At 41.4% G+C, this 24,074-nt stretch overlaps 1 protein-coding gene across 2 annotated transcripts in view; it reads left to right on the top strand.

Annotated features, from left to right (window-relative positions):
• The window catches only part of nkain1 (sodium/potassium transporting ATPase interacting 1), a 447,090-nt gene that overhangs the window by 379,484 nt on the left and 43,532 nt on the right, over nt 1-24,074 (top strand). For both annotated transcript variants that reach the window (XM_069896123.1, XM_069896122.1), the window contains one exon: nt 13,115-13,312. In XM_069896123.1, the coding sequence (XP_069752224.1) occupies nt 13,115-13,312 (198 nt within the window). The remainder of the gene's footprint in view (nt 1-13,114; nt 13,313-24,074) is intronic.

Genomic DNA, 24,074 nt, shown 5'->3' with positions numbered 1-24,074 from the left:
CCACCACCCTTCCTGCTTCTCAGCCTGGCCTAGGGTGCAATATAGTCTGGCTCCGGCCCTGGGGGTGGGGGCAGCCGATGGATGGACAGCCAGAGGAGGAAGTGAGGGAAACGGATGGTGGGGGCTAGGTGTGAGGCATTTGCTTAAAGGGACCAAAATCAAAATTCCAAACAATGGCAGATGTCCGGGCCCGACAATCCTGGATAAAAGGTTTGGGACCTATACTGACATTTGGGAAATTCTCACCTTTCCTTTTATTATATCTGTTGGTCTGTACTCCTCTGCCTCTCATTCGTCCCCCTTTCATCCCTCAGCCTTTAATTCAGATGTCTCTATTTTCCACTCATGCCTTGAGGAAGGGGTCAGGCCTGAAATGTTGGTTGGTAAATATACCATTACGTCCTATGGATGCTGTGAGGCAGGCTGAGTTCCTCTAGTATTTCTGTGTTTTGACTATAATCACCGTGTCTGCAGACTTTCATGTTTCACTCTGAAGTGGTTTTACTCAGTTATGTAATAATCGTGACTTTTGGAGGACAATGATTTAAGGTGAACTCCAATCATATTCACAATGGGCCATTAGAGATGGATCCCAAAATATAAATAAATACATTTTTCAATGTTGATTTTCTTACCACAAACCTCCTTCCAGATCAGATATCAGATTACATTGTCATGTAATATTACATGAAAATGCCTTGAGTCCACCATGAGACAGATAGTTGCCCTGTGCCCCTTACAGTCAGAGAAATAGAAGCAAAGGAAAGTCCCCCCAGAGAGCTCTGCAGCTGCACGAGTCTTCAGTTCAAGCCATCAGCAACCCAAGGTGAGATCCAAATCTCTGTCACTGAGGAAGTTTTCAGCACCTGGGCCCTTCGGGAACCCTCCTTGCCCTCAGCATCCTGTCGAATCCTGGATACGATACCTGGTTCTCATAAGCCATTCTCCAGCAGCCCACAGACTTGTGTGAATCATTTGTCTTAGTTGCCAACAGCCTGCCACTTGTGTGTGTTCTTCAGCCACAGAACCCTCACTGGTCCACCATCATAGTCCCTGTCTTAGGGCCATGTCTGCTGGTTTCTTCTGGGTGTAGTGTAATGTTAGGTCTGGAGAGCATAATAGTTATGATTATGTCCCTTTTCCCCCATCCCAAGCATCTATACCAGATTCATTTGTACAGAATTTCCACAGTAATAAGAAGGAATCATAGATGGAACTTTCTACCCTCCACCACTGCCATCCAACCACAACCTTCAACCTACCCTCTACCCAAAATGTCCAACTGCACCCTCTAGCCCCCACCCTCTAGCCCCCACCCTCTAGCCCCCACCCTCTAGCCCCCACCCTCTAGCCCCCACCCTCTAGCCCCCACCCTCTAGCCCCCACCCTCTAGCCCCCACCCTCTAGCCCCCACCCTCTAGCCCCCACCCTCTAGCCCCCACCCTCTAGCCCCCACCCTCTAGCCCCCACCCTCTAGCCCCCACCCTCTAGCCCCCACCCTCTAGCCCCCACCCTCTAGCCCCCACCCTCTAGCCCCCACCCTCTAGCCCCTAACGATCTACCCCATTCCCTTGTCCAACTGCACCCTTTACCCCCCCCCCCCCACCCTTGCCAGCGACAACTGTCAAATCTACCAGCAAACAGCAACAACTCAAAATTATTTCAACTTATCTCAGGAAAGAGAGAGGGATCCTTGAGCAGAAGCAACATTTCTGCCATATTAAAGATGCTGTCTGAATGAAAGTTGCTATTCAAGTTGGGAAGGAAGCAAAGGGAAATGTAGAAATTCCAGCCTCGACAACCCAAACTTCCGACTGCCCAACAATCACTGTTGACCTGCAAGAGTAAAGTCACATTTAAACAGTACTGACAGAAAATGAAGCCAAGGAGGTGATATTCCTGTTATCAGCACACTGATGTCACTTTGAAACCGTTATGTGATTTGTCATCCTTCCACCTGCAGCCTCTGAGTCAGAGGTAGGTTTTTAGTCTTGAGGGATTAGTTCCCAGAGTTGTAGGGAAAGATACCTCAAACAACCTAGTGATATACCGAGCCAGAGTTAACATTGCCAGCTTGCAGCATTTTAGCTTGTCGCCCAGAGTGCCCCCTGTGAATCGCAAATTGGCCCAATGCAGCTTAGACATGATTCCCCTGTAGTCATTTTAACACTTGCTTGAGCGTTGGTTGAAACATCAAGGTTTCTCTGTCAACAAGCCAAGCCAGATGATGTTATTTCAAACAGATAATTAAAAGCTTGGTCGTAGCCGAACTTCTTTTTTATAGCATCTTGAAGTAGGGTAGAGATACAGAGAGCACAAGAACATCAGAGAGAAGCAGGAGTCAGCCAGTTGGCCAATTCTCACTGTGTCTTCCCCTCCGTTCCACCGAGAACTGGCTGCATCAATTAGATTTCTGATTTATTGTGAGAGTACATACAGCCTCACGTGCAACCCTGAGATTCTATTTCCTGCGGGCACACCAGAATTACTGCTCTCTCACCATCTAACCGCACCTTCCTACCCTACCCTATACGACACCCTCTATTCCATCCCTCACCATCCAATAAATTTGCAATCTAAATCTAATCAACTTGCAGCCAGTTCTGGGTGGCACGGGGGAAGACAGTGAGAATTGGTCATCTGGCCGACTCCTGCTTCTCTCTGATGTTCTTGTGCTCTCTGTATCTCTACCTCACTTCAAGATGCTATGGAAAAAAAACTTCTGCTGTGACCAAGCTTTTAATCATGTAGTCCAAAATAATCGGTACTCAAAGTGCACATGTAAACAGCTAAAGAAATGTAAATAAACTGTGCAATACAGAGAGAGGGGAAAAAAAACAAAGTGCAAAAGTAAGAGTCCTTAAATGAATCCCTAAATGAGTTTGTTATTGACGAGTCTGATGGTGGAGAGGTAGCAGCTGTTCCTGAACCTGGTGGTGTGAGTCTTTCCTGATGGTAGCGGCAAGTACCAGGTATGTGCTGTATGGTGTGGATCCTTGATGATTCCCCTGTACCTGTTCTCGATGGTGGGGAGGATTTTGCCTGTGATGTCCTGGGCTGTGTCCACTACCTTTTACAGGGCTTTATGCTCAAGCGTATTGGTGTCCTCATATCAGCACACTTTCCACCACACATCTATAAAAATTTGCTAGGGTTCTGGTGTCATACCAAACCTCCGCAAACTCTTGAGGAAGTAGAGGCACTGATGTGCTTTCTTCACAATGACATTAATGTATTGGGTCCAGGAAAAATCCTTTGAGATAGTGACTCCTAAAATTAAATTTGCTCACCTTCTCCACCTCCGATTTTCACCAATGATAACTGGATCCTACCCTTCCTGAAGTCAACCATCTGCTCCTTGGTTTTGGTGAGAGTGGATGGAAGATTTTCAGTCTCCCTCCTTCATGCTGACTCATCATCCCTTTTTATACGTCAGCGAATTTGTAGATGGTGTTGTTGTTATACCGAGGCACACCCATCATATGTACAGTATGGAACAGGTAAGATACAGTGCAGTGGAGATGGAAGCCAGGAAGTGACTTTCAAAAAGCAGCAAAGTTCACAAAGTGATTGTAAGGGGAATCGATGCACGAACTCTCAATAATGATGCCCTTGAAATCAACGCTGATTGCAAGATCGTTGAAGTCCCGGAAGAGTAACCTTAGATGAGCAAGGGAAACTGGTGTGTTTCTTGACCACCTTTTTCCACCCCCCCCCCCATCTGAGAGAACCATAAGTGGGAGCTGTTGCTTTTGATTCCTGAACTGCCTCAGAGATTATTGATCTTCTAAATAGTTCCATTCAAGCTCTTTCCCTGCAGCACCCTGGTTTGTGCGTGATTATTGAGGATGCCAAGCTGATGACCGTGTGGTTGGGTGTTAAAAGCCTGTGTCATCAGTGGTGATATTGTGGTTCCATTCCCTCAATATTTTCAATGCTGTAGCATTTTTTAAAAAATTCACATCTTGAATATTAATCCACGAGTTACTTCAAATCAATATAACTCTGCATTGAGTTTTGTTTTGATTCAGTTGCCTGTAACGCATCCATAATAGCAAACCGCAAATCAATAAGAAAATAGTGTAGTCTAATCTCAGTCAAATCGCATGCACTATTTTATTCCATTGTTTATTCCATTGCACGGTAACAGTCCCTTCTGGCCCACGAGCCCGTACCACCCAATTGCACCCAGTTCACTGACAACCCTGCATGTTTTGAAGGGTGGGAGGAAACTGGAGCACCCGGGGAAAACATACAAACTCCTTGGAGACAGCGCCAGATTCGAACCCCAGTCCCGATCACTGGCTCTGTTACAGCGTCGTGCTAACTGCTATGTTACCAACCCACATTCATGCGTTCCTATGAAATTTCTTCTCCGATAAATAAAAATAGAATTGCTCGCTATTGTATTTTAGTTCATCAAATTTTTTCTCTTAAGGAAAACCACAGGCTTCATCCAATGTACCTTTTGATGCAAATAACTTAGTATTTCAATTAGGATAATAGTTGCATCAGCAGTGGGATATTTAATAACCGAACGCTCGCCCAGCGTGAAGCATTTCCGCAGTGCAAGAGTGCAGGAATATGGTGATGGAATTGCAGGACTGGTAAATTGAGGCATGAATAATTGATCTAAGCACGTGACATCAGTTGGAGCATTCACCTTCAATGGACTCAAAAAATGAGCAATGGTGAGGGCAACAACTGAAAAACAAATAAAAATGGAAAATGCTGGAAATACTCATCAGGTCAGGCAGCATCTGTGGACAGAGAAGCAGGGTAAATATTTCAGGCCAAGAACTCATTATCCAAATTATTTTTAGAACCATGAAACTGCTGGACTTTTATTTATTAAAAAAAGGTTGTAGTTCACCGTCTTCTCTCAGGGAGAGAAATCTACCAAATGGTTGGCTCATAATGTGAGATCAGCCTAGTTCAGAGGCAATTGGGGACTAACCAGAAATGTTGGCCAAGCTGAGAATGTATTAAAGAGAAGTGGCGACAGTAGAATGGGTGTCAGAGCTGTGAGAACTGAAGGTGTGTTCAGTGCGGCTTAGAAACTAAGTAGAATACACAGTTACATATAATGGATTATGAATGTGTGATAGAGGTGTGACACAGCCACTTCCACACTGACCAGGGAACTTGTGCCCCAATAAATAAAACAAATAAAAACCTCAGCCTCTGCAAGGCTGGCACCTTGGATTCCTCTACTGCTGGATCCTACAGGCTCATATCTCTCCACCCCCCCCCACCCCAAAAACCACCCCTCCTTACCTTTGCCCGTCCCTTCACACCACTCCCTGCTCGCAACCCCTCTATTCCTTTGGGCTTCCCCTTTCTTCCCATCCCCATGGCCCTTGAACCTGTCGTCTCACCCCCAACTTTACTCTGACATCCCCTGACTGCCATCTCCCTCTCTGACCTCCTCTGTCTGCCACCTCCCCCCTCTGACCTCCGCTCTCTGTCACACTCCCCCTCTGACCTCCGCTCTCTGTCACCTCCCCCTGCCTGCCTACATATTGAATGCAATATACAAACTTCATCAAGACTCTGGTTTACTTGGAGTCGCGTGATGCAGTAGTGGCCAGTAGGAGAATACCAGCCCTCTCCAGAAAAGAAGGAAAAAAGTGAAGAAAAAGCAAAGCCCCAGATACACAAATCACAACAAATAAAAAATCAAGGTGTGGAGGAAATGGCACCAAAGAAAGAAAAGCCAAAGACAACAGGAAGAAAAGAAGGAGGAAAGACACCGGAAGAAAAAGATGAATGCCTTACCTGTACGAAGAAGCAGGGACCCGCCGTGGAAAGAGGAGCCCACTCCCTGAGGTCAGTGGAAACCCCGCAGGGTCGCAACTCACCGAACGCAGGATTACAAGGAGCCAAACAGAGGTGCGCAACCATGCATGCGCACGACAAAGACAACACTGACGGGAGGGGGGACCAGCTGTGGAGTTCCACTCCACAGCACAAACAGCTGAGAAAGACCCGACAGCAGGGCTCCCAGCGGGAAGATACAGAAAATAACAGGAACGGAAGGGATGAGAATGAAAAAAGTAAACCAGAGACACAACAGATAACCAGCCCAGAAGAAGAGGACCAACATCAAGACACCATATTAAAAAAAATACCCAACAAACTGAGACAAACAGCCCAACAAGAAAGTCAGAAGAGACACAGATTCAAGGAAGAGAAGTAGAAGACACAAAGCCTAGAGCAGACACAGAAGAAGAAGGAGAACATCAAGCTCTGCACAGAGAAATAGAAGATAAAGGGAATGGACAGTACATAGATAAAAAAAATTTCAAGAATATATGGAAGCATTAAAAGAATGGTTGACATGAGAATTTAGTGAAATAAAAAGAAGAATAAAAGGTACAGAAGAAAAAGTGAGTAGATTAAAGCTGGTCATGACAGAAATAGGGAAAAGAGTAGACAAGGTGGAAGAACGAGAAACAGCCATAGAAATGGAAGGGGACGACTTAAAAAGAAAATTGGAAGAAACTGATAAAAAAAAGTTAAAGAAACACAGGAGGTGTTAGCTCAGAAGATGGATATAATGGAAAACTATAATAGGAGAAACAATATAAAGATAGTGGGCCTTAAGGAAGATGAAGAAGGCAAAGATATAAAAGAATGGATCCCCAATGTCCTGGGAATGCCAGAAATAAAGGAAGGAATGGAAATAGAAAGGGCACATAGAACATTAGCCCCTAAACCACAGCCACAACAAAACCCAAGATCCATTCTAGTAAAATTCCTGAGATATACAACAAGAGAAAATATATTGGAGAAGGCAATGAAAAAAATGAGAAAAGACAAAAAGCCACTGGAATACAAAGGTCAAAAAAATTTTTCTACCCAGACATAAGTTTTGAGCTCCTGAAGAAGAGAAAGGAGTTTAACGCAGCAAAATCGATCCTATGGAAGAAAGTCTATAAATTTATGTTAAGATATCCAGCAGTGCTTAAAATAGTTATCCCGGGGCAGCAAAGCAGATTGTTCTTGGATCCGGAGAAAGCATGAGAATTTGCAGAACGCCTGCAAAACAGAAAGAGAGATGAAGAGATGTAACAAGAACAAGAATGATGACAAACTTCATATAAAGAAGAAAAATAACATATAAGTAAGAACTAAGGAGGGGAATAAAAGGGAAGAAAGGAAGTAAGGGGGGAATTAAGAGGGTGAGGTTTGTTATATGTGAAGATAGAAGTCTTTTCTGGAGGGGGTTGGGTGGGAGAGAATAACAGTCACTGCAAAATCATTTGACACCTGCGAGCGGGTTCGAAATCCAAATGGAGAGGGGAATTGTGGTTGCTTGGCAAGGGACAAGGGGCAACTTAGAAGGGGGGAACATTTGGGGTTAAGGGAATTTTAGATGTGGGAATAGTGGAAATATTTTATGTTTTAGAAGTGTTGTCTTACAGTGTGTTCAAAAAAAGAAAACAGAAATGGATATGGAGGAAAGGTGGTGATGAGGAAGCGGAAATAAGTGGTAAACAAAGTATGAAATGGCCATGTTGAACTATATGACTATAAATATTAATGGAATACATAACCAAAAGGAAGAGGCTGTTAAATTTACTGAAGAAAGAAAAATTTGATATAGCATTCGTGCAGGAAACACATCTAACTGAAGTGGAACACAAGAAATTAAGGAGAGACTAGGTAGGACACGTAATGGCAGCATCATATAATTCAAAAGCCAGAGGAGTAGCTATATTAATCAATAAAAATGTACCAATCAAAATAGAGGAGGAAATAATAGATCCAGCAGGGAGGTATGTAATGATAAAGTGTCAGATATATTCAGAATTTTGGAATTTGCTCAATGTATATGCACCTAATGAAGAGGATCAAAAATGTATGCAAGATATCTTTTTGAAGATTGCAGATACGCAGGGGAATATACTGATAGGAAGGGACCTTAATTTGGACTCAAAGATGGATAAAACTGGAAAAAAGACTAGCAGAAAAAAAACAAAGTAACTAAATTTATGGTTAAATCGATGCAGGAAATGCAACTTTTGGATATATGGAGGAGACAACACCCAAAGGAGAAGGAATACTCATATTATTCGGGTAGATATAAAACATACTCAAGGTATGTTCGTGTTGTCACCCACATCCAAGGGAGAGTTAGAAAAACGGAATATAAAGCTAGATTGTTATCGGATCACTCACCCCTGTTATTAGCAATAAAGCTGGAGGAGATCCCACCGAGAACGTATAGATGGAGATTAAACTCCATGCTACATAAAAGACAGGATTTTAGAGAATTCATTGAGTGACAAATTAAAATGTACTTTGAAATAAATACGGAATCAGTGAAAGATAAATTTATACTATGGGATGCAATGAAAGCGTTTATCAGAGGGCAGATAATAATTTATGTAACTAAGATGAAGAAGGACTACAATCGGGAAAAAGAACAGCTGGAAAGGGAAATAGCAAGTACAGAAAAATAATTAGCAACAAGGGAAGATACAACAAAAAGAGAATTGGCAGACAAAAAAAAATACCAAAATTGCAAGAAGAGGAGCAAAACAAATTAATAAAATCATTTGAAATAGAGGAAATACAGGATATATTAAAAAAAAAACTACCGAACAATAAAATGCCAGGAGAGGTCGGACTCCCAATAGAATTCTATAAAACATTTAAAGACTTATTAATTCCTTCTCTCCTGGAAGTAATGAACCAGGTTGAAGAAACTCAAAACATACCAAATTCATGCAAAATAGCAATACAGTAATACCAAAGAGGGGGAAAGATCCACTAACACCAGCATCGTATAGACCAATATCTCTACTCAACACAGATTATAAGATAATAGCTAAACTATTATCAAACAGATTGGCTGACTGTGTACCAAAAATAGTAAAACTAGATCAAACTGGATTTATTAAGAAAGGACGAACAGCAATATCTGTAGGTTCATTAACTTAATCCATGCAGTACAAGGAAACAAGACGCCAACAGTGGTGGTTGCCTTAGACGCAAAGAAAGCCTTTGACAGAGTAGAATGGAATTATTTATTCAAAGTACTACAGAGATTCAACCTACCAGAGAAATATATTAATTGGATTAAAGAATTATATAAGGGACAATTGGCGAAGGTGACAGTAAATGGATATATATCAAACCAATTTAAATTAAGCAGGTCAACTAGGCAGGGATGTCCACTATCTCCCTCACTGTTCGTGTTACCTATAGAACCATTGGCAGAACTGATAACAACAGAAAATAAAATAAGAGGGAGAAGGAATATAAAATCAGTCTATTTGCAGATGACATCATAGTATACTAACAGAACCAGAATTATCAATAATAGAATTACATAATAAATTGAAGGAATATGGAGAAGTATTGGGGTACAAGATCAACGCAAATAAAAGTGAAGCGATGCCAATGAATAATGCGAATTTCACAAAGTTTAAGAAAGAATCACTATTTAGATGGCAAACACAAGCAATCCAATACCTAGGTATTCAACTAGATAATAATCTATGCCATATATACAAATTAAATTATCAGCCATTAATGAAGAAATTACAAGACAACTTAGAACATTGGAAAGATTTACCACTAACACTGATAGGAAGGGCAAATTGCATTAAAATGAACATCTTCCCAAGGATACAATACCTATTTCAATCGTTACCAATTCACCTAACTGAGAAATTCAAGGAGCTAAAGAAAATAATAAGGAAATTCTTATGGAAAGGGGGGAAACCGAGGATAGCGCTAGATAAATTAACAGAATGGTACAAACAAGGAGGCTTAAAGCTACCAAACTTTAAGAATTATTATAGAACAGCACAATTAAGATACCTATCAGATTTTTATCAAACAAGGGAAAAACCAGATTAGAGCTAGATAAAATAGGGGAGAAGGTACCTGAACATATACTATATAAGTGGGATGAAAAGCTGGTGCAACATGGGAATTCACCAGTACTGCACCATCTGCTCAACATTTGGAAGAAGATTCACGTAGAAAGGAAAATAACAAATTATCAACTACCAAAATTAATATTGATGCAAAATTAACTAATCCCCTTCACAATAGATAGCCTTTCCTTTAGAGAATGGGAGAGAAAAGGGATCAAAAGAATAGAAAATTGTTTTTCAGGAAATAAATTATTATCTTTTGAACAAATGAAGTGCAAATTAAGTGTATAACTCACAGTACAATGTTTGCATACCACCAACTGAAAACTTACTTGAAGGACCAATTGGGAAGCAGGCTGAGGTTACCAGAAGGAAGCAATTTTGAATATGTGATTACAGACACAATGATAATTAAAAGATTTATAACAAACATGTACATCAAACTGCAAGAGAAAGAGAATGAGGAAATAAGCTGTAAACCCAAACAAAAGTCGGAACAAGATCTAAACATGAAGATAAAGAATGAAACATGGGAAAAGCTATGCTCCGGAACTATGAGAAATACAATAAACACAAGGTTACGCATGATACAATATAATTGGTTACACAGGCTATACACCATGCCCCAAAAGTTAAATAAATGGGACCCAACAGTATCAGATAGATGTTTTCGCTGTAAGAAGGAAACAGGAACAACAGTACATGCAATTTGGGCATGTGAGAAAGTGGAAAAGTTTTGGGAAGATCTAAATCAGGTATTAAATAAAATCACAAAAAGCAACATACCAAAATATCCAGAGATCTTTCTTCTAAGTAATATAAGAAGTAAAGAACTTGGACTCGATTTGGATGGAGCACAAAAAAGATTTATTATGATAGCCTTAGCTGTAGCAAAAAAAATGTATTATGTCAATCTGGAAATCAGAAGATAACTTGAGAATACATCAATGGTACATAGAAATTAATAAATGTATTCCATTGGAAAAAAATAACATATAATTCAAGAAATATAATTCAAATTTGGGAACCGTACATGGAACACAACAGAGAAGTCTTACCGCGGACCTCCACCACCTAAAATGACAGAATGTGAAGAAGACGAAATGAACTGACCCAGTGTGTAAAAGTAGATGACACAAATTTCTTTTTTATTTTCATTGTGTGATGACATTGTTTAATGGATTTAATGTATCGTATATGTTGAATGTTGAGTGGGTGGGGAGGGGGGGTGGGAAGGAGGGAGGGGGGAAAAGGGGAGAAAATGACACTGTATATTCAAGAGGGAAATGTTTGTGTATTTTGGTCAAAATGGTTCATAGGGTGAAAAATTTTTTTTAATTTTAAAAGACTCTGGTTTATGGAGCAATGCCTAATTCTTCATCTGGGCACTCTCCAACCTGTTGGCATTAACATTGACCTCCAGTTTCTTCTAGCCCACTCCCCATTCTCCCTCTCTTCCCCTTCCCTCTTTTTTCTTTCCTTCAGATCTCCACCCCCTTCCCTCTGCATTTACTGAGCCATCACCTCATTTGCTGGTGGGCCCTCTCTCCCTTATCCACCTATTACCTCCTGTCTGTGGGGCTGTGTTGCTCCGCCCTACCCTCTCCCCCCTACCATTTTGTCAGGCGCCTGCCTACATTTTCTTCATACCTTGATGAAGGTCTCAGTCCCAAAACATTGGTTATGTATCTTTATCTTTCCTAAACAAAAACTTCAGAGGGTTGGTAACTTGGCCTGCGACATCACAGGCGCCAGCCTTTCACCCCATCGAGGACATCTGAAAGAGATGGTGTCTTATAAAAGCAGCCTCTATCCTCAAAGACCCCCATCACCCAGGCCAGGCCCTCTTCGCTATGCTGTCATCAGGGTAAAGGTACAGGAGCCTAAAGCTTCCTTCCCGCTGCCATCAGATTCCTGAATAATCAATGAACCAAAGACACTGCCTTACTTTTCAAGCACTTTTTAAAAAATTTATTGTTGTAAAAGTGGTTGATATGAATGTTGGCACAGTGATGCTGCCAGAAAAAAACAAATTTCGTGACTTGTTCAATACAGTAAATTCTGATAAAGTACACAGTTTGACCCGCTGAGTATTATGTTTTAACCAATAAATACCTGTGGAACCCTTTGCTATTGTTGAAAACCATAAAACAGCGAGGGATCTCTATTGCAAGGATCACCTTACCTGTGGAGCTGTACCGTCAGTAAAGAGACAGCGCTTGGAAGTGCGGAGATGTGAAGCTACTTCAAGTAAAAGATCCTCTGAGAATTGGGATGTAAATAAGTGCTTGTAAATTCATTGTGGTCCCTGAACAAAAATAATTTATCTAATAGAGCCAACACTTCAAAGGATAGAATTCTTCCTGTCAATTACTCCAGTAAAGTCCTCTGTATCCATAATTCAAGCAACTGGCAGCTCCATGTAAGTGGCAACAAAACAAAAGAGAAGAGGAAATAAACAAATAAATAAAGGTTAAAATAAATAAGAATAATTTTTTTTTAATTCGATGATTATTTAAAATTATAAAAGTAAATGTTCTCCGAAGCAACATTCCCTTGGGAGCAAACATTCAGCCAGTGGAGAGCCCCAGTCGTGCCCTACCCGCAGCAGCCATTTGAATAAAGTTTCAATAAAGTTGTGTTTGAATAAAATGGCAGCACCCAGGATGAAAAGCCGGTCGGTGCCGCTAACCGCTGGGGAACTCTCCCAAAGAATCTCCTTATCCCTGCTTAGTATGAGTCTTTATTAGTATGTTATTAAGTATATTCAGAAGGCTTTATATGTAAACTTGGTGGGGAAGGGGGTGTTCATTATGATGGCAGCACCGTTAACGTTGTGGTTAGAGGTCTGCTGTTACAGTGTCAGCAACTGGGGTTCAAATTTAAATTTTGTAAGTTGCAAGAATTACCTGATTAAAGTGAACTTTACATAATTAAGGACGACAATGCTGTTGTTTTTTCTAATTATATTTCCCCTGTCTTTTTTTTTAAACTGTTTATTAATGCAGGTTTGTTAGGTAATGTAAGGATCTATATCAGGCAACCAGAAAATTCTCATAATCGGCATTCGCAATCCCAGTTGGTGCTGGAAACCAGGAATTTTACTATACATTGAATAAACACAGTGGGGAAAGTCTCAATCTCTTCCACGCACATTGTTGATGGCTCTCCCAATGTTTCCACACGTGGCTAATGGATTTTGTTGTGTTCTCATTCTCCAGGACAGAGACTTTTTCATGACCTTCAACACCTCTATGCACCGCTCGTGGTGGATGGAGAATGGACCAGGATGTGTGGTGACCTCAGTGACCCCCGCTGACCAAGCTCCCCAGGACCATCATGTTATCACGGTGACAGGATGCCTGCTTGACTACCAATACATTGAAGTCACCAGCAGTTCTGTACAGATCCTGCTTGCAGTAAGTGCTGATCTTGGTGCCTTTCACAGCAGAATTCGAGGCCATGGAAAGTGTTGAGTATGAACACCACAACTTAGCTTCTTATTTTTAAATACTGGAAAGTTTCTGGACATGGTCGAGGTCAGGAAGGAAAGCACCAAGGTCGAGCAGAGCAGGGCTTACAATGAAGTCAATCAGAATTGATGAATGGCTAAGTCATGTTTATTGTCATCTGATTTCACAAGTATAACCTGACAAAACGGTGTTCTCTGGTCCTCGGCGCAAAATTCAGACAGAGTATTAGATGGTTAGCATGAGCAGTTCCTTTTGTTGTTCAGCATTCTCATTGCCCGTAGGAAGAAGCTGTTTTGCAGCCTGATGGTGTGGCTCTGATACTCCTCTATCTTTTCCCCCGACATTTGCAGCTGAAAGATGCTGTGTGCATTGTGGAAGAGGTCCTCAATGATTTTACATACCCTCTTCAGACAATGATCCTGATAGATCACATCGATGGGGAGAAGGGAGACCCCAGTGATCCTGTCTGCCTCTCATGGTTCTGTGGATTGACCTCCGATCCATTTCTCTGCAGCAGCTCCACCACACTGAGAAGCAGCTGGCCAGGACACTCTTGAGAGAGTTCCTCTAGAAGATTGCCATATTGGCGGCCGGAGGCCTTGCCCACTTCTCAGTCTTCTCAGGAAATTCAATCACTGTTGTGCCTTCCTGACATGTGAGAAGGTGTTGTGTGTCCAACATGGGTCACTAGTTAAATGGACTCCAAGGAACTTGGTGCTCTCCAGTGCTATGACCTGGGTTTTCAAAGACTGACAGATGTTATGTATTTTGAGTAAACCAAAAATGTCTGCAGATATCTTCCCTGAACTTCTGGAGTGAAACATGAAAGTCTGTAGATGCAGTGATTGAAGTAAGATAGAAACAGAGAGATCAAGAAAAGGGAGATGGTCACTGGATTTTAAGGTTGGAGTGAAAGTTAGCAGCAAAGTGAATAAAATTCTTTCCACTCACCTTAAACAAATATCCTCTGATATTCTCTACCAGAATAAGCTAGTGTGGGGCCTGTAGTATTTGTTATAAAGGGGCCCTAAATTTAAAAAATACACAAAAATATTAAAACACATAAAACTGTGCCTCTGCATGCGATAATTAACCATATGAGAATACGTTTTTTTAAAATGGCCTTGCGCAAGTGTAGACTACCTGTTGTTATAAAAAGTTATCTCGTGAGTAAACAGATTGTTAAAATGCATTCCTAATCAAAGTGTGTACATTGAAGACAAAAACATAGAATTGAAAAGACAAAAAAAACCATTGTATTTTAGAATTCAAAGGATTCTGTCTGCAATTTTTAATTTTTGAATTGAAATATTGGTAAACTGAGTGGTGAAGACTCACTACTTAAAATTTACCCGATGCTTCGACACCTCATTGAGGCGGGAGGGTGCAATGGCCATCTTCGTTACCCATTATCCCCCATGCAGCTGGAACCGCTCTCCTAGCGCCAGGAAAATGCATTCCTAATCAAAGTGTGTACATTGAAGACAAAAACATAGAATTGAAAAGACAAAAAAAACCATTGTATTTTAGAATTCAAAGGATTCTGTCTGCAATTTTTAATTTTTGAATTGAAATATTCACAATCCTCTAGACCTTGGTAAACTGAGTGGTGAAGACTCACTACTTAAAATTTACCCGATGCTTCGACACCTCATTGAGGCGGGAGGGTGCAATGGCCATCTTCGTTACCCATTATCCCCCATGCAGCTGGAACCGCTCTCCTAGCGCCAGGAAAATGCATTCCTAATCAAAGTGTGTACATTGAAGACAAAAACATAGAATTGAAAAGACAAAAAAAACCATTATATTTTAGAATTCAAAGGATTCTGTCTGCAATTTTTAATTTTTGAATTGAAATATTCACAATCCTCTAGACCTTGGTAAACTGAGTGGTGAAGACTCACTACTTAAAATTTACCCGATGCTTCGACACCTCATTGAGGCGGGAGGGTGCAATGGCCATCTTCGTTACCCATTATCCCCCATGCAGCTGGAACCGCTCTCCTAGCGCCAGGAAAATGCATTCCTAATCAAAGTGTGTACATTGAAGACAAAAACATAGAATTGAAAAGACAAAAAAAACCATTGTATTTTAGAATTCAAAGGATTCTGTCTGCAATTTTTAATTTTTGAATTGAAATATTCACAATCCTCTAGACCTTGGTAAACTGAGTGGTGAAGACTCACTACTTAAAATTTACCCGATGCTTCGACACTTCATTGAGGCGGGAGGGTGCAATGGCCATCTTCGTTACCCATTATCCCCCATGCAGCTGGAACCGCTCTCCTAGCGCCAGGAAAATGCAGAGTGGTTCCAGCTGCGTGGGGGATTATGGGTAACAAAGATGGCCATTGACACTGAACTCCCTTTAATTACTGTGTTTAAAATAATAACCCCAGTTAAAAGTTGAAGGCAGTATAGCACTATAGTTATAGAGCAGGTGCAGTACTCTAGTCACCGCGCAAGCATTTAGTGCAGGGTCCTTGAAATACTACTTTTGCTACCATGTTAATCTGATTCTCTGTTGCTGCCCTGGGGAAAAAAGTACTAGCTGTGCACCCTATCTAAACCCCTCGTGATATTATGTACCTCCATTAAGTTATCTCTCATCCTTCTTCACGACAGAGAAAAAAGTCCTAGCTCTGTCAACGTTGCTTGGTAAAGCATGTTCTCCAATCCAGATGATATCCTAGTAAATCTCCTCAGAACCCTCTCTAAATCATCTACATGCTTTCTCTAATGAGGCAACAAGAACTGTAGTTGATTGGAATGCGAGGAGAATAAGATGGGAACCTGCTGTTTCAGTGGGCTGAAGGGCTTTTTTCTATATCGTAGGACACTAGGACTTTGAACTCAAGGGACTGGAAACTTTCCATCTGAACCATAGCTGATACTTTGGTTTAATGTGGCTTTGTGAGACTTCTCCTCATTGCTCCTCCATTGTTATGCTCAACGTGGATCCTTGGACAAGTCCCTACCTTAGGCTTTGAATGTTCCCATTGGGTCCTATCACTTCCAATGGGAGCCCATGACTCATCACACAGTTTTACTGTGTTGACTCAAATCTTTGCAATCATTGTGAAAATTATTTGTTAACCATGACTGCTGTGTTGACATATATCAGTCAGAATAGCAGGTGTTCGGTCAAATAATGTAATTTTTGCACAAATATTTGAGTGCATGTTATGATTTATAAGCAACCAAACTAAATGTATTGCAAATGGATGTTTCAATTGTTACGTGAGAATGTTGTTGGAAGCTCACTCCTCTGGCACTAACAGCCTCTCAAGAGAAATCTCAGACACTTGATGCACAAATTTCTCATCTTCCTTCTATATTGTTCTGCCTGTCCTTGTAAATAGTGACCTTCACAGGGTAGCTACGTCAGTAGTTAAAACTGTGAGTAATGGGGCAGGGGGACAAAGCTCTTCAGTTTTTCACACAATTGTAAATATAACATTGAAATGATCAGCAACTGATCAAAAATAAGATTTGCAAACCATTCTACTCCACCCTTACAAGTACTTTAAGATTAAGTGGAAATATGACCTTTTGTGTTTCAATTTATTTCAGATTCTATTCCCATTTATTTCCAATAAGGTGCTTGGTGATCTGACAGGATAGGACTGCTTCCCATTGCATAGCAGGAAGGCAATAAGAGTTTTGTGTATAGTTACGTTCCCAGCAGCATTAGAGGTGGTAACGAGATTTATAAATTGCCAAATAAGCCAGAGGGGAGAAGAAGAGGTCTCATTTTATGCAGCAAGTTTAGTATTCGGAAATGAATGCACAGATTTGCGAAGAATGTGTGGAGAAGAATGCAAGGTTCACCCCCAGCAGAAGTATGACAGAGAACTCTCTGAATGATGGGCTGTTCCCGGGGATGTGCACAGAGTCAGACATCCAGAACTGCTGGAAGACCAACAACTCTGTAAAGATGCCCTTTGGTCTGCCTGTTTCAGCACACAGAGATGTCAGTGAGGGATTACTGCACATTCCAGGCTGCAGGAGTATATGCTAAGGCTTGCACTGAGGCTTGGCACTGCCTGCACAAGAGCTCAATCCTTCCATTACTGGGCATTGAAGAGCTGGAACTGAGAGGAAGTCCTTCAACTAAAAGAACAGGGAAAAGCGACAAGGTGCCACAGTACTGGTAATGGTGTATTTAGAACCATCGAACATTACAGCACAGAAACAGGCCCATTCAACCCTTCTAGTCTATGCTGAACCATGTTTCTGCCTAGTCCCATTGGCCTGCACCCATACCATAGCCCTCCATACCCCTCCCATTGTGTACCTGTCCAAATTTTTCATAAATGTCAAAATTGAGCCTTCATTCACACTTCAACTGGCAGCTCGTTCCACACTCCCACCACTCTCTGTGTGAAGATGTTCCCACTTATAATCCCTCTTTAGGGCAACATGGTTAGTGTAGCAGTTAGCGCAACACTGTTACAGAGCCAGTGACCAGGAACAGAATCCGGAATCCAGCGCTGTCTGTAAGGATTTTGTACGTGGGTTTTCTCTGCAAGCTCCGGTTTTCTCCCAATCTTCAGAATGTACTGGGGTTGTAGGTCAATTGGGTATAATTGGACAGCACTGGCTTGTGGGCCAGAAAGGCCTGTTACCGTTCTGTATGTCAAAATAAGAAACTTTTCCCCTTTCACCTTTAACCCATTTTCTCTGGTTTATATTTCATCTACCCTCAGTGGAAAAAGCCTACCTATATTTACTCTGTCCATCCCTATTATAATTTTAAATACCTCTATCAAATCTCCCCTCATTCTTCTATAATCCAGGGAAAAAAGTCCTAACCTCTTTAATCTTTCTCTGTGATTCAGTTCCTGAAGTTTGGGCAACATCCTATTAAATCTCTTCTGCACTCTTTCTATCTTATCGATATCTTTCCTGTAGTTAGGTGACCAAATCTATACACAATACTCCAAATTTGGCCTCACAAATGTCTTATACAACTTTTCCATTATATTCCAATTCCTCTACTCAATACAATACAACTTCGATTATCCAAAATGGTCAGAACCAGGCCTTAGGCAGATAAGCAGATTTTTTGGAGAACTGGTCATTTTTAAAAAACAGTCCAGTAGCAACAGCAAATCACTTATAATAGCGTTTAAACTACAACAAACAACAAGGGAAGGCTTTTTAACTATTTAAATAATGTTTAATTCTCACCAAAAAAATTCTGGCTGCTGCAGAACACCACTAAAGCCCTTCTCCTGCCCGGGAACTTGAGGTCCCCGCTCTTGCCCAGGATCCTGAGGTCCTTGCTGCTGCCTGGGTGCCTGAAGTCTGCACTCCTGCCGAGAGCCCAAGGTCCACGCTACCTCTGGGAGCCTAAAGTCCGAGCTGCCGCCGGGCGCTTGACACCCCCGGTGAGTTTGGCTCAGAAAAAGTTTCGGATAAATTAGAATTTCTGATTTGTTTTGGATATCCTCATTTATCTGAAAATTTTAAAAATTTTTGGAGAATCTGATTTTTGGATAATTGCAGTTGTACTGTATTTTGATTTATGAAGGCCAGTATGCCAAAAGCTCTCTTTACAGCCCTACCCACCTGTGATACCACTGTCAGGGAATTATGTATCTGTATTCCCACACTCCTCAATGCCCTACCATTCACAGTGCATGTCGTTTTTTGGATTGTCCTTCCAAAATGCAACACCTCACACTTGTCTGCATTAAATTCCATCTGCAATTTTCAGCCTATTTTTCCAGCTGTTCCAGATTCCTCTGCAAGCTTTGAAAACATTCTTTGCTGTCCACAATGCCTCCAATCATAGTGTCATGCTGATCCAATTTCCCACATTATCATCCAGATCATTGATTTAGATGACAAACAACAATGGTCCCAGCACTGATCCCTGAGGTGCACCACTAGTCACAGGCCTCCAGTCTAAGAAGTAATCATCCATCAAGCAATTGTCGAATCCAGTTCACTACTTCACCATGTATACCTAGCATCTGATCCTTCCTGACTCACCTCCCATGTGGGACCTTGTCAAAAGACTTACCAATGTAGACAACTTTCCTGGTGACCTCCTTGAAAATCTCTATAAGATTAGTTAAACATGACCTACCACGCATAAAGCCATGTTGACTATCCCTAATCATTCCCTGGCTCTCCAAATAATTGTATATCAATCTTTTAGAACACCTTCTAATAATTTACCTACTACTGATGTCAGGCTCACTGGCCTATAATTTCCAGGGTTAATTTTGGAGCCTTTTTTAAACAACAGAACAACGTGAGCTACCCTCCAATCTTCCATCACCACACTCGTGGCTAAGGACATTTTAAATATTTTTGCCACAACCCCTGCAATTTCTACACTAGTCTCTCAAGGTCTGGGGGAATATCTTGTCAGACCCAGAGGATTTATTCACCCTTATTTGCTTTAAGACAGCAAGCACTTCCTCCCTTTTAATCTGTATAGGTTCCATGAACTTACTGCTTGCTTTCCTTATTTTCCTTGACTCTGTGCCAGCTTCCTGAGTGGATACTGATGCAAACAAAAAAAGCCAAGTAAACTCTTCCCCCATCCCTTTTGGCCCTTACTGTCCTTTTGCTCTTAATATATTTGGAGAGCAAATCCAGCAGTGTACATATTATTGGTACAATGGATATGAAAGGATTGAACTGTTTTTCTCTTTTGTAAATAATTTATTGCAAAGAAAATCTATTTTTGAAAAAAAAAGAATGCACTATCTGAAAGGATGGGAAGCACATTCAAAAGTAACTTCCATGAGGGTTGGATGGATACCTAAAAAAAAAAATGCTCGGCCATTCATGAGAGTGTGACAATTTGAAAGATTTTTGAAGCACTGACGTTGGTTGAAATGCCTCATGTTTTGTAGTGCAAATTTCTGACTCCGATACAAATGGGGAGTGATACCATCTGTTGAAAAGGCTTAAGCAGCCCATTGATGTAATGTACCATTTGGATGGACAGTGCTTTAAAATGCAATATTTTGCAATCAGGAATCTCCAGAGAGAGCAAGTGCATTACTAAAGTACATAACAGAGTATGAATCTCACTTAAGACCAACCCAATAATTGCCAATGAAAAAAACCATACGCAGAATTGGTGACCTGTTTGAGGAACATCTCCATCCATTCTGTAGCTGTGACCCTGAGCTTCCAAGTGCATATCACTTTACTTCTCCATCCTTGTCCCAGCCTGTCTTTGGCTTCCAACTCTATGCCAATGACCCTCATCAGAAACTCAAGCAACAGCACTTCCCTGCCCAAATAGGCATGATTCAAGATTCCTTCTTTCTCATGTAATAGGACAAAACATGTAATATAACACAAAATTGCCTTCTTCCTGCCGTAAGACAGACAAGGAGTTGCTCTTAATGTCACCTAGTGCCCCTTACAGTAAGAGATAGAGAGAAGCAATTGAGAATCCTTTCAGGGTCGCTGAGTGGATTTGCCTCCAGCCTTCCCACAACCTCTGCAGAAGCACAGACTCCTGTCCGATTTATCAACAACCTGAGATCCAGATCCAAACCCTTGACACGATCAGGATGCCTTCAGTGCCCCAAGCCCTTCTTGCCCTGGGCATCCTCTCGAATCCCAGCTCTGATACCTGGTTCCCATGGGCTGGACTCCAGCAGCTCACGTGGATCCCTCGACTGCAAGACGATGCAGCCTGTGTGGGTCCCTCAGCTACTGGTTCGCTGCCATATTCAACTCAACAATTTCAGATTACCAATCTCTCTGGTTGAAAAAAAGATTATCAAGCTGTAACATTCACTCAGTATTCCAGGCTGCTACCTGAACTGATCAGTATTTTCAACAATTTATTTTGCTTTAGATTTGTTGTAACATGAGCAAATTGTATCTCACTATTTCACCCTTTTTCCCTTCTCTCCCTTGATCCTCCTACCTCCTTGTTAAACACTGCTAACGTCCTTCAAACAGTGAACTCCCACCACTCAATCTTAACTGAAAATCTGAAATAAATAAAAAAAGAAACAAGGAAATTAGTGAGTTGGGCAACATCTGTGGAGAGAAATGCAGTGATAACATTTCATGGCACTGACTTTTCATCAGAGCTGAGAGAAGTAGACATGGAACATGTTGCAGAGGAGGGGAGAGCAGTGGAGAAGGCAATGCAAATGTCTAGACCAAGGGAGACTGAATCTTTTTCCTAAAATAGACCGTTCACAATAAATTATTTACAAAATGGAAAACTGTTCAGTCTCTTCCTGCCTTTAGTTTCGTGTCCATACATTTCCATCACTGTACATTGTTACATTCATTCATATTTACGTTATTACCACCACTGTGGCATCTTGTCGTTACTCCCCACTCGGTCTCAGCCCCTCAATGCCTGATAATGGGTGGACTCTAGACTGTGATCCTTCCTCACAGTGCCCTCTTGTTGGCTGTGCCAAGCCTCAGCATGTTCTCCTGCAGCCTGGAATGTGCCAGTCAGCAGCATTCCTGCACCGACATCTCCATGTACTGAAAGATCAACAGGTTTTGGCAGACCAAATTACATCTTTCACCAAGCTAATGGTCTTCCGGCAGTTCTAGATGTCTGTCTCTATGTGCGACCCGGGAGCAACTGTAAATCAGAGAGTCTGCCACGCTGCTGCTGGGGATGAACTGTTACAAGGACTCCTGCATCCTTCTCCACATACTCTTAGCAAATCTGCATTCTGCAAAAAGGGTGGGTGCAGCCATCTCGGGAACCACGTGCCTGGTGGGTGATGTTCCGGTTGTATAGGATGGATCTGACTGAGAGGGATCCTCTCACCACCAGCCAGGCCAAGTCCTGGTGCTTGTTCATGAGCACTGGCAATGAGGCATTTTGCCAGATGATCTGGACAGTTGGCTCAGGGAACCACCAATTCCTCTTGGTGGCTGCAAGATGTTCCATGCTGACTACACTTGCTGGCCTTGTGGACTTCTGAGTGACCCAAGTGCTGGTGTCAGTTGAGATAGATGGTGGCAGCTTGTTAATCATTAAAGTTGTTTGAATGAGACACAAATTTGAGGAGGGGAGAGTAGATGGGCAGCACAGTTAGTGTAGCAGTTAGCGCAACACTGCCACAGCGCCAGCAGCCAGGATCAGGCTTTGAATCCTTTGATATTTGTAAGGAGTTTGTACGTTCTCTCCATGTCTGCGTGGGTTTCCTCCAGATGCTCCAGTTTCCTCCCACCTTCCAGAATGTACTGGTGATGTAGGTTAATTGGGTGTAAATAGCTCATGGGCCGAAAGGGCCTGTTAGTGTGCTGTATGTCGAAATTTAAGTGAAAAAATTTAAACCTTAAATTTAAATGTAAAAATCTAAAAATTTAGTAACCATTTGGAATTGAGAGACAGGAAGTGCTGCAGAATCTGTTGGAAATGCCTAGCAAGCAGAGCACTGGCTTTGCAGAAAACTGAGTTAATGCTCCAATTTAATTCTATTTCTGTAAGTTACTTTTCCCCATTTCAATTATTATTCTGCTTTCACCCCTGGCCAAAGTTTCTTCCCTCTCTGGTCTTGCCTGAGTTTCAACTTTTTAACAAGGACAGTAGAAGGACAGGTCTTTAACAATTTCTACATTAACCAGTGACCTCTGCAAACTCAATTATTCAAGGTGGTAAGAAAGATTATTTGTGATCAGCTAGAATGGCTCAGAGATGTGCTGGAGGCAGTGGCAGATATTACAAAATGATAAAAATTCTAATTCTGTTGCAATTCAAATAAATTAGTTACAACTTCAGAACTCTTCATCAAGATGCCTCTTTTTTGCTTTCCAAGCACGGTATGACTGATTAATTCATGCCACTGTTCCTGTATAATGCAGGGTGTCTGGTTCCTTATTGAGATTGACATGATAAATATTGTTTGGCCGATCTCATTCAATGGTTTCCATTTGACATTTTTAATCATTTCAGTGGATCTCACAGATTTATGGAGTTGGAATAGTGAAAATTTCTAATCATTCATCTCCACTCCAGACAATTTCTTTGCTCTTTCACACTTAACTTAATGTTACTGTCATTGCTAGTCACACTGGTGTCAGATGAAGAGCGTTTTCCATAAAATGAATAGAATTCATCCCCTTCTCAATGGAGTTGCCACAAAGAATACCATTTATCTTCACCCACCACTCCCATTCATACCCGATTCCAATCAGTTCCCTTTCTCTGATGAAGTAATTGTGTTATGGACGGTTACAGCACCTCTGGAGCTTCAGCCGCTCCCCATGTTCTTCTGTAGCCAAACAGACAATAAAAAAATTAAACTTCCTGAGAGACAGAGGATTCTGAAAATGCTGGAATCTGAAAAGTCTTTGACACAGCCGGCATATTTGTGGCTTTTTTACACTACACTTGCTGTATAAAAAGCACCGACATGGAATGATGGGGGGTGGAGCGGAGTTAGTAACTCCAGCAGCGGAGTTAGTAACATGGTTGAAACATCGTCTGTGTAAAAGGGCAATCCAGCATTTCAAGATCAACTCGGGTAAGGATGTGTAGGTGGCCCTTATTTTAAAACTGTATTTACAGGTGAGCAGTTCCTTTTGAAATATTTTTTTTAATTAAGTAAACAGAAACACACAGAAAATTTGTGAAATACATAACAGAGATGTCAAATATAGAGAAATCAACAAAGTTGCCTAATTTATAGACGATATAAATTAAGAACATCTTACAATTTTATCATGAAAAATATATTTTCATTT

This window comes from Narcine bancroftii, chromosome 8 (assembly GCF_036971445.1).
Source record: "Narcine bancroftii isolate sNarBan1 chromosome 8, sNarBan1.hap1, whole genome shotgun sequence".
Classification (NCBI taxonomy): Eukaryota; Metazoa; Chordata; class Chondrichthyes; order Torpediniformes; family Narcinidae; genus Narcine; species Narcine bancroftii.
Note: the sequence above shows the minus strand (reverse complement) of the source record. Positions and strands in the feature narration are given on the sequence as shown.